The sequence below is a fragment of the Pristis pectinata genome, chromosome 11 (assembly GCF_009764475.1).
Source record: "Pristis pectinata isolate sPriPec2 chromosome 11, sPriPec2.1.pri, whole genome shotgun sequence".
NCBI classification, from domain to species: Eukaryota; Metazoa; Chordata; class Chondrichthyes; order Rhinopristiformes; family Pristidae; genus Pristis; species Pristis pectinata.
The window spans coordinates 38,335,993-38,348,333 of NC_067415.1; the positions used below are offsets into that span (position 1 = coordinate 38,335,993).

The 12,341-nt window shown below is 43.6% G+C and overlaps 1 protein-coding gene across 1 annotated transcript in view; it reads right to left on the minus strand.

Annotated features, from left to right (window-relative positions):
- The window catches only part of LOC127575786 (transmembrane protein 182-like), a 33,041-nt gene that overhangs the window by 16,929 nt on the left and 3,771 nt on the right, over positions 1-12,341 (minus strand). The window contains 1 exon segment of the mRNA XM_052025882.1: positions 2,105-2,203. Within this exon segment, the coding sequence (XP_051881842.1) occupies positions 2,105-2,203 (99 nt within the window).

The window sequence follows — 12,341 nt, forward strand, 5'->3', positions numbered from 1 at the left end:
TGTGCAGGGGGGAGGCCTGCGAACTATCCCCAGCTCCTCCATGCGGCGGAACTCTTCCTTTGCCAGGCGGAGCTTGTCTGGAGGTAGTCGTCGTGCTCAGGCATGAAGGGGTGGCCTTGTGGTAATTATGTGGTGCTGCACCCCGTGTTTGGACATCGAATTTGTAAATGAGGTGCCAAAACCAATGGGAACTTAGCTAGGAGCTTAGTGAACTCGTTGCCAGACAGGGAAATGGAGTCCAGGCGTGGGGCTGGTAGTCTGGCTTCTCCCAGGGGGTAGGTTTGGAAAGTACTGGAGTGCACTAGCCGCTTCCCTCGCAGGTCGACTAACAGGCTTTGGGCCCAAAGGAAATCGGCTCCGAGGAGTGGCCGGGCGACGGCGGCAAGGGTAAAGTTCCAGGTAAAACGGCTGTCACCGAATTGTAATTGAAGTGTACGGGTACTGAAAGTCCGTATCGTTGTGCCATTTGCGGCACTGAGTACAGGACCTTGTTGCCTGTTATGAGTGTCACGGCCAGTCGGGGGCAAAATACTGACTTCTGCTCCAGTATCGACGAGAAAACGACGCCCGGACTGCTTGTCCCGAATGAATAGTAGGCTGTGTTGGCGGCCAGCTGTCATAGCCATCAGCGACAGCTGGCTCTGGCATCTCCCTGAAACTTGCAGGGTGGGCGGCATTGACAGGCCTCCGCGCCCCACCTCTGATGGTAGAAACACAGCTGGTCGCCAGTGTTGTCGTCTGTGTTTCTGGGGTGTGGTCGCTCGGCTGCTGGTACTGGTTTAGGTAGGCGTTGGGCTCGCGGCCTGGCGATTTGGCAGACGGACGACCTGCTCTAGCTTTTGGCCTTCCACAGGACATCTGCCTGGGCATCTACCTCATGTGGGTTGCTGAAATCGGCATCGGCCAACAGCAGGTGAATGTCATTGGGTAGTTATTCGAGGAAGGCCTGTGCGAACATTAGGCAAGGCTTGTGTCCCTCAGCCAAGGCCAGCATCTCGTTCATTAGGGCCGATAGGGATTTGTCCCCCAGGCTGTCGAGATGAAGCAGGCGGGCAGCGCGCTCGCAACGGGAGAGGCCGAAGTTCCGAATAAGAAGGTCTTTGAAAGCCAGGTACTTATCCTCCGGAGGAGGAGACTGGATGAAGTCTCCGACCTGGCGGCTGTCTCCTGGTCCAGACAGCTGACCACGTGGTAGTACTTTGTGGAGTCGGAGGTGATCTGCCGAAGTTGGAATTGTGCTTCAGCCTGGTCGAACCAGAGGCTGGGCCAAAGCGTCCAAAAGGTGGGCAGCTCAAGTGCCACTGCGTAGGCTGCTGCATTGTCATCCATTGTGCGGGTCCAAAATCTGTTTGGACAGTTGGGGTCACCAATGTAGCGGCTGCTACCGCGATGCGAAAGCAAGACACTAGTCGGTGGGCTGCAGAACAAAAACTGATTTATTTTCCCACCTTGCGTGGGCCTTTTAAGAGGAACAGTTCCCGCCCACCGAAAACGGAAATGATGTATGCGCTACGTCATCAAACTTTTCCCATGCGTGAGTTCTCTCCGTCGCTCGGGAAGATGAAGGCCCAGCCCATCTTGGGCCTCGCCGCTCCGACAACACGCGACCCGACAGCCAAGTCGGTTCGCTTGCTCGGACGGTGAGTCGCTACACTATCATATTTTTAATGAATGCCTTGTAGGTTGTAGAAGGGCTTTGGGGAGAACGAGTCACTTGGCTCAAAATACCCAGTCTCTGCCTGTTACTGTAGCCATCGTATCTATGAGGCTGGTTAAAACAAATTTCTGGCTTATGGTGTCCCCCAGGATGTTGATGGTGGGTGATGATAGTGCTAAAAAAATGTAGAAGTGAGGTTGGCTGCTGTTAGTGCCAACATTGGCACAAAACCAATAAAATCAATCCATGAAAAATATAAAATACCCAGGAATGATTTCATCATTGTAATCTCTCTTTTTAACCTGATGTAAATAAGCATAAACAAAAGTTATTTTGTGATTTCAAAAAGCCAAATCCCTGAATCTCTTATAATCAGTTACATTATCATTGTCCTGTAATTTCCAAAGAAATTGCTACAATTCTGTGTAATAAGTTGTATTTACTTACTGATTGCAGTCTCATAAACTGTGGAATTATGTGCTTCTGTTGTCAAAGGGAATGGGAGAAGGTAAGCGTGCGTACAGTATTTTGAAGGAGGCTTGTTAGCTGAGGAATAAAGAAAATAAAAGAGTCTGAGTAATAGGTAGTGATCATAACATCCTCCTACAGTGGTCCCCCATCCATTGATGATAAACTGGTTTATCTAGTTAATGATTTATAGTTTTAGAATAATAGCATCTGAGATCAGCACAGATAGGTACATGTAACAGTACTGCTGTGTTATTTTACCTAAACCATTTAAAATAAATCAGTCATTACCTCATATAATCTAGCTATATTTAAACCCCACAACTTAATTTCAAGGCCTCATACCTGATAGCATAAAGACCACTTTTATTAAAGATTTTAAAGTTATGCTAATCATTCATGTTATCTATTAAAAATCCATTTCATTTGATTATGGAAGACTGCAAAGAGCTATCTAATGGAAGCCTACTCTTCTTAAGGTATCTGCCTTCAGGTTGCTCCAAGCTGCTGTAACATCAGCCTATCTGCAGAGCATTGGATGCATATCAGCCAATCACTAATTCTTTGATTGCCAGGATTTTCTCACTTTTACCATGAAATGCAATGGTATTGGTATTGGTTTTGATTTATTATTGGCACTTATACCGAGGTACAGTGAAAAACTTGTCTTGCATACCAATCATACAGGTCAATTCATTACACAGTGCAGTTACATTGAGTTAATACAGAGTGCATTGAGGTAGTACAGGTAAAAACAGTAACAGTACAGAGTAAAGTGTCACAGCTACAGAGAAAGTGCAGTGCAATAAGGTGCAAGGTCACAACAAGGTAGATCGTGAGGTCAGAGTCCATCTCGTCATCTAAGGGAATCATTCAATATTCTTATCACAGTGGGATAGAAGCTGTCCTTGAGCCTGGTGGTACGTGCCCTCAAGCTCCTGTATCTTCTACCTGATGGAAGAGAAGAGAAGAGAGAATGACCCAGGTGGGTGGGGTCTTTGATTATGCTGGCTGCTTCACCAAGGCAGTGCAATTCTTCCACATTATCCCCAAAGTTCAGGGTGTTCCTCACAACACCTAGACAATCATTGAGTTCTTGAGCTGCAAAAGGTTTCAGGCATACTGTTATATCAAAGCAATGATTTAGTAGTCTAGATAATCACAGCCTTCTAGGATCAGTAAGACCACCATCATCTTAAACTTCTCTAGGGTATAGCTGTTAGATGAAAGATTTATAAAACTATGATTATTCAAGAACTGAAAATTCTGCACTTCTCGATATCCACCAGTCATGCATAAACTGAAACAATGTTTGTAAAGAGGTTGTCATCCAGAAAATTATAGAATAAATTGTCTGCTCCTATTGCTAAAACATCAGTAATCCATAAGGATTAACTGCAAATATGTATAATAAATAAGCCACCCCATGTCTAATTAAACATGAGGCAAAAATTGTTATGGTCTATAAGAAGACTATAAATGTTACTTGTTTATTTCTCCATTCTTTCAAAACTGTGTTGGACAAAAATTACCTACCAAAATAAACTGCAACCGTGATAAATATGGAAAGTGAAAATGGAGTTGGTAGATAAGTGGTGGAAAGACATGGGCTCAAAAATAAGGCTCCATTGTGCGTCTTTTTTCAATGTCTGGAAGTTGATAAACCCTCAGTTTAATGCACAAATAGCATCTAACTCATGAACACTTGCAATAGCCAGAAGTATGCAGATTAGACAGTAGGTGACAACAATTCTTGTACAATGTTGATTTGACACCAGTACTGCCAAATGGGTTGTGGCCATCCCGCTGATGCACCATGTTACGTACACAGGAAACCTGCCGTTTGGGACTAAGAAAAAGGTTTGCTGGGGAGTGTCTGCATATTTAGCTCAGTGGGCAGAGGTGTTAATCTTGGCTAGTGGGTCTTGTGTGAAATCTTCAGCCAAACCCTATGAATGGGAATTTGTTGGCCATGACCTTAGGAGTGCAGCATGATAGAGAGAATCAGGAGAAACCCCAACAAATAAGGCAACCATTGAAAGTGAAAGGGATGAAGATCTCTGAGCAGGAAGTCCAGGCCACAGGGGCTGTAAGGATTCAGTTCTCAAATATGTGCCTAAATGAGAAGTAATAACTTGGAAGATTGCACTACAAAGGGGGTTATTTGTGTGGAGGGGCCTGGGTGGGTGGAAGAGGTTGCGTGCTGTAGGGACAAGTGCAGCCACAGCGGAGGGCTGGAACTGCCTTACTGGTTATAGCCTAAATCACAATTTATTTGCAGATCCTCCTTCCAGGCTACTGTAGTAGACATTAGGAAATCACAATTTACGGTTCACTGGAGCTTTAGGGAGGTCACTGAATACTCTTGTACAAGAGACTCATGGTCATCTCTTACTCCCTTTAAAGAAAGCAACCGGCACCCACTGGCCTGGACGACTCCAGTTCCGACATCACTCAGGAACCTGAACTGTAGTTGGTGCTAGCTGGTTACTCCAATAATACCAATGATGTCCGAGTATAAGTTCCCTGCATGACTTCTGTGACAACCAGACATTTCAAATCTCATACCAGTTTTCCAGCTCCATCCAACTTTTCCCCCACACTCTTCAAAACTCCGTTTGATAACTGGCAGTGTGGAGACGCAGTTACATGTGTATTCCGATTGTGCTTATTAACTCTTCCAGGCCTTTCTAGCAGAGGACTTCTCTACAGCATTCCTTGGAGCAGTTGGCAGCCTAGATCATCTCAGTGTGGATGACCTGGAAATGGGTGCAGGAGCTGGGATATTTTGACAAAAGTGTCAGGTCAAGGCTACACCACCTACATAGTAGATAATTCAAGTGTACAAAGTATTGCTTCCCAAGCTCTTGTTCATTTTTGTTGCCTTAAACGTAATACTGAAACAGCTTTTAAATGGTGTGCTTGTATACTTGGAACTCAACAGGACACATGCAATTGGCTAGTTATAATGAAAGCTATAGCTTACAAATATCTTCAAATGGTTTCACACACAAAATCATTGTAAAGCAGGTTGGGCATCAGTCAGTTGCTCTGAAAAACACGATGATGCTGGAGGAACACAGCAGGCCAGGCAGCATCCGTGGAGAAAAGCAGACAGTCAACATTTTGGGTCAGGACCCTTCTTCAGGAATCAAAAGGACCCCAAGATAAGTGTTCCAAGTTGATGACCTTTCATCGGAACTAGAACACTCTAAGCAAAATATGTATTTCACTGTGTGTTTCGATGTACATGTGACTAATAAAGATGAGAGGGGAAAGATTTAAAAGGACCCTGAGGGGAAATGCGTTCACACAGAGGGTGGTGAGGATATGGAATTAGCTGCCAGAGGAAACGATGGATGTGGGTACAATTACAATGTACGTGGGTAGAAAAGATTTAGAGGGATATTGGCCAAACACAGGCAAACGGGACTAACTAGGATAGATATCTTGGTCGGCATGGATGGGTTGGGCCAAAGGGCCTGTTTCTGTGCAGTATAACTATATGACTCTGCTCTCTGCACTGGTGGGTAATCACTATGAACAGACCTGTGTACATGCCTGACATGTGGGGTATTTTCTAGATTTCTTTATGCTTTGGGTTTCAAAACATTGGGCCCTCGTCTAAACTTGGCATTTGTCCCTCTATTATCCTGCTGCACCTCCCCAAAGTATATTTTTTCATATTGAATTATTCATAAGCCATTATCAAACATTTTCTAGTTCCGATGAAAGGTCATCAACCTGGAGCACTTATCTTGGGTCCTTTTGAGTCCTGAAGAAGGTCCTGACCCGAAACATTGACCGCCTGCTTTTCTCCATGGATGCTGCCTGGCCTGCTGAGTTCCTCCGGCATCATCGTTTTTTTCATCTAGATTCCAGCATCTGCAGTCCTTTGTTTCTCCAGTCAGTTGCTCTGTATGTATTTCAAAAATTTACAAGATATAAATAGTTCTCTGCTTATATGAACAAATAAATGAATACAAAGGAATGGACCTAAAATGCAAAAGGGGTTTTGAAATGTCTTATCTTCCGTGAAGAAAGCACAATGTAATCTGTTCATCAATGTACTGACTTTTTCCTTATCTACCTAAACAAGATTTATTACCCAGGGTGAATCTATCTTTCATTGGATGCCAACCCAATTGAAAGATTGCACCTGGTTAAAGATAATGTGATAATCTGCAAATGGTTATCAGTCCAGGTGGAATGTGCATTTGAAATCACTCGAGATATTGAAATCCCAGTTCTCTGTCGGGTTGTACAAATCAGTTCAGAATCGATGCCGCTTGGAAATAACTCAGGAAGGAACAATAAATCTCAATGTGCAATGGACTATGTAATGCACCTAGTGCCAGCAACTGTTGAAATATCTTCTAAAGTTAATGAAGGTAATAGATTTCTCACTATATTATACTGCCTATTATAATTATTGCTTTCCTGTCACTCAATTGCACAGTATTTTGTGATAATTCTAAATGTTAATCCTTTATTAATAACCTTCTCTAGCAAGTATTCCTCCATTCATAACCGTAACTACATTTCCTTGGTACGAATCTTTTCCACGTAATGTAACAACTTAATTAATTCAGTTGTAATTACATCTATAATGCACCAGATGGTGCTGTATTTATATTTTACTCAGCTTGCAGGGAAGAGAGAGAGTGAATCGATTGACATGAACTCTCCCACCCTCCCATTGTGTGTTTTGTTCCCTGTCGGGAGTCAGCTCCAGGAGCTATGTGGATAAGAGGTAGCAAGGAAGGAAATAGTGGCACAGCCACTGCCTAGGATTATATAAAGCTTCTCCAGTATTTTTCTGTTGTGGAGTCACTTTCTCCCTGGAACACACACGTATACTGAAGCCCAAATCATGTGGCACTCTCACAGCCAAAACTGAACGGGTTTTGCAGGAATAACTTTTTAACTCGCTTTTTAACTATTTTGCTTTTCTTTTTCTTTTCTGTGCCATAATAAGAATGTAAATTGCTCAATGATATTGGTCAACACAGCACGTCACATTAAGCAATGTCACTCAACGAACTTTAATATATCCACCTACCTCTCTATTCAATGTAGACTTCAGGACTGAGGTACAGGAAGCTTGTCTGGTTGGTGCAAAGTGAGTGCTGGCTTCAGGGGCCCGGGCTGTACTGCAGGCTGAGCAGCCAGAAGCTGGAAAATGGGGAGAAAGCTGGGGAACATAGAGGAAAAGACAGAGGAAGGATCCAAGAGGGAAGGGGTGAGTGAAGAGAGACTCCAGAGGCTTCCACAGTCCTGTTCACTAACCCGAGTGCACCGGCATCAGCTGCCCCAGTCTGTGGCTGAGTGAACATCACTTACGGAGCTTGGATTTTTTTCCTCAGAGCTGCAGAATGAGAGAGGGTATGGAATGACTCTGGGGGAAGTGGTGAGTGCGGGGGAGAGGACCAGTGAAAAGAGAGGGCAATATTACATGTTTACTTCTATCCCAATGTGGAGGAGAAAAGAGGGGACGAAGTAGCAGGGTGCAAGACAGAAGGTGTATGGGTTAGATGGAGGGCATTTGAAGCAGGATGGCTTCTTTACCAGAAAATACCAGGACTGGCAATGATGCAAATACCAAGAGATCCAGGAGTTAATTAATCACAATCACGAGACATTCTTGAATTGGAAACTTCACCTTTCCTCAGCTGAAAAGTAACATCACTACAGGCAGCAGAAGACCAAGGTCCAATAGAAAACATGTGACTTAAAGAAGAATGGCTCAGCCGAATGTACCAAATGTGTGGCAGACATTTTGTCCAAGGATTACCATTTATGGATTAATTTTCCCTCCTATCTCCTAAAAAGAACTTCAGGTAGGCAGCATTGTCGCCACATTACTTTTCTCAATATTTCTCACTCTAATACTGCACCTCAGCTCCAGCAATTTCCCCACTGGAGCTAATCTGCAGGACAATGTCAACTACATCCCTTTCACTCCAGAATCAAGGACACCCCAACTTCAGTCATTGAACTGCAGTACACAGATGATGCATGCTAATGCATATGTTTGGAGATGGAGTGCCACATGATATTTGACTCATTCGTTGAAGCAACAAGAGAATGGACCTACACTTAACATCAGCAAAACAAAGGTCCTCAACCAACCTTCTCCAGATGTGCAACACTACGCTCTAACAATAAGGTCCCTGACAAGAGCTTTGAAACACAATGGCCTACCACATCTTAAGAGCCACCTCTCTACAAAAACGATGTTGGCGATAAAATTCATCAGTACCTTTAGTGGACCCAGTACAGGATTTTTCCATCTGAGGAAAGATTGTTTGAATCTCAAGACTTTAAACCAGGCTCAAAGTCACGATCCACTGTATAGCAGTGATCCCTGCCCTCATGTGTACTTCTGAGTCCTGGATTATCTTCAGCAGACACCTCCAAACACTGGACTGACTCACCACAAGCTGCACAAAATCCTCCAAATCCACTGGTAGAAAAGTAAACAAATGTCAGCATCCTTTCCCAGGCCACTATGCCCAGTATTGAGGCCCTATTATGCTCAGACCCTCCTGCTGGGCAGATCACATGCCCAACACCAAATTCTCAAAACTTACACTCTCTTCTGAGCTCCATCACAGCAAGAGATTATCAGGTGGACAAAGGAAATGATTCCAGGGTGTTTTCAAAGCTTCCTTTAAAAAAGTGTAACATTCCCACTGACTCAAGGGAATCCCTGGACTAGGACTGCTCAAAATATAAAATAATTTTTCGAGATGGCATTGAAATCTTGTCCATTAGTTGTTATCAAACAGGAAGCCCAGTGCAAACTGTTGGAAGGAGCGCACCCTCTTCCCAAACTACCTACACCTCCTCCCCATCAAAACCTCTGGCTCCACTTGTGGCAGAGTTTATGAATTCCACATCAAAATCCACGGAAATGAATTGGAAGAAAATCATCCTTGAGCCCAAGGGACTGCCTAAGGGAGAAGATCTGATCAAGGACGGTCCAGCAAAGTTCACTGCATGCAATATGTGCTGTGTTAATGCAAGGACTGCAAGGAATTGAAAAACTGTAATCCTCTGTGGCGCTTGTGATACTCCATCTTAGGCATCTTCCCTACTCTTATGGTGCAGAATATTGCTGGGGAATCTGCAAACTTACTGTCATAAAGGACTTTGATGTCCATCAAACTCTGTCCTCTGCCTCTTTCTCATCTTGTGGAGATCATGTTAAGACAGTCATCGATGGAAAATCCAATGATTAATGACTGCCATGAAATTTGCTCTATACACAACAGTGGGAAACTTAAAGCACCTCACAGGAGTACAGCCATAACTAAAACTGGACTAAATGTTATATCTAAGGATACCATTTAGATTTTCTGATGTCTTCACCCCCACTCCCCCCACCCCATCCACCTTCCTTTTCCTCTTCTCACTTCAGCAATGACGCACATGTGCTAGAGAACACTTAGACATCACTTCTGAGAGGAATTTACATGTGACATGTAAGAACTGGGATTACAGGGTCCACATCTAGGGAGCATAAGCTCAGTATAAGAGGTTGGTCATTACAACTGAGAAGGAGAAATTTCTTTACAGAGGATTAAAGATTCTTTACTCCGGAGGTCTGTGGATGCTCAGCCTTTGAATATATTCAAAGCTGAGATCTATGGATTTTTGAACATTAAGGAAATCAAGAGGGAAAGTCAGAAGTGAGGCAGTATCCACTGGCATGGCATATCAATAAGAAAGTGGCCAACATAGTACAGAGAAGGTTTTCTGGGTTGATTCCCAGGAGGAAGGGATGGATGCATGAAGAAAAGTTGGGCAGGTTGGGCCTATACTCATTGGAATTTAGAAGAATGAGGTGAACTTACTGAAACATTCAAAGTTCTAAGGTGGATTGGCAGGGTGAACACTCAGAGGATGTTTCTTCTCATGAGATTATCTAGAACTAGGGGCATAGTTTCAGAATAAATGAGTTACCTTGTTTAAGATGGAGATGAAGAGGAATTTGCTGGTGTTATGAAATATCTGCACTCCTTGCAGCACCATTGTACCACACTGCAGCACCATTGTAGGTTACGGAAATGTGAGGAAACATTGACCTTAGCCACATGGGTCAGACATCCCTCATCTGTTTATATGTCAGAATCTCAGTTTCATCTTTCCATGATGTTGATGTGTTTATTGTGAAACCCCCAGCTGCATGCTGTAGGTGGGTTGTAAAGCGTGGCCTTGCATGCTGTTGGTGATTGCCAATGTTGAAAGTAATGACGTTGGTGACTTTAGAAAACATTTAATTGTCTATCCACTTGACGCACTTTCTCAGCGTGGTGGTGCTGATGACAACAAGAATGAATGAGCCCAAGGCATAAAGTTCAGAGGTTTTGTGGTTTGAAAACAAATGAATCAGTTTTGTCACAGTTCTTGAGTGAATCTCAGCCCACACATACTCTGTGCCTCAGACAAGTCCACCTATGTTGTTGGCTGCATGTCTTTTTCATGCTCTTCTCAGGCAGTCCATTAGGAATGTGGATGATACGCTTTCTGTAAGACCTCAGGTGACTGATGAGGCCAATGTGGAAACCACAGACAGGGCAGAAGGTATCTGATGAGACAGATGTGTGAGAAGTTTGTGAGATAGTGTGCTCCTTCCCCTTTTATGCTGGGCTAATGTGTGCTTCTGATGCATGGACCCATGGTTCTCATTACCACCCTGAATGTTCCTCTGTTTTGAGTGGTCACGGGCCAGGGATTACCAGGAGTCAATGGGGATGAATCTTTTCCTCTAACTGACTGGTTACCTCTTGCCATGACAGAGCTCAGAATGGTCTCTTTCAGGAATCTCATGTCAGGTGTAGCCTGCTCAATGTGGTTGACTGAGCATAACTAGGTCATCAGTGTGGGGGACATTGGCTCCAGAAAGGACACTAACTTTTGTTAACATCCTTCCAATGGACTTGGAGGATTTTATGGAGACAGCATTGATGATATCTTTACAGGTGACTCCCGTAGGTAATCCAGGGTCTCAGAAGCATATAGAAGGGAAAGGATCACTGTTGCTTCACAGATCATAAGTTTTTATGCCACGCTTGAGATCTTGAATTTTAGATGTCCATTTCCTCAGTTGGCGAACTAAAGGGGATGGTAAGTTTCATCGTCAATGTTTACCTTCACTGAGAAGTGACCCCTGAGATATGGAAATTGGTCCACATTTTCAAGGAACTAGTCCTGAATCTTCATTGTCAGAGGATGTTGCACAATAGGAGCAGGTTAGATGAGGATCTTTGCCTTGCTGGGTGCAAGGTCTATCCTCTCCTATACTTCATTAAAAATAGATGACCTGGAATTTGGCTGCCTAAGGTATGCAAATGCAAACATTGTCTTTATTTACATCTTGGACTACTGAGGCTGGATTGAACTTGGTTTTGGATAAGATAAGATAAGATATCTTTATTAGTCACATGTACATCGAAACACACAGTGAAATGCATCTTTTGTGTAGAGTGTTCTGGGGGCAGCCTGCAATTGTTGTCACGCTTCCGGCGCCAACATAGCATGCCCACAACTTCCTAACCCGTATGTCTTTGGAATGTGGAGGAAACCGGAGTACCTGGAGGAAACCCACGCAGACACACGGGGAGAACGTATAAACTCCTTACAGACAACAGCGGGAATTGAACCTGGGTCGCTGGCACTGTCAGTGCCATAAGTTGAACAATCTTCTATTAGTCCTGTAGATTACTCCCCTCGCATAGAATGCTTGTTGGAGGTGACACACAATATTTTGATGAAAAAGACTGAAAAAAGTATTGGAACAATACCGCAACCTTGCCTGATACCAGTCCTCATTGAGATTAGCTCTGTTCTGAACTTGTTGGTTCAACTCCTGATTTGCATACATCGTGAAGTGAATATAAAGCAGACACGTTTCTGAAGGCAGTCAGTTTTGAGGAGATATTGCCTCGATGTGCATTTTGGAAAATGACTCACTGATGCATTCTGTCTGACATCCCTCCATATGCTATTCTTCCTTTAGAAGAAAGGTTCCCTTGGCAACCAGATCAAAAGGAGAAAAAGTAATGCTAAAATGATAACAACAAGTGATGCAAAATATGAAAAGAATTCACCCAAATTAATTCAAAAGCACATAAAGAAGTAGCAGACTCTCCTTTAAATAAGTAACCTCAAAGGCAGAGGATGGTTGCAGAAAGTAGACAAGATGGCAGCT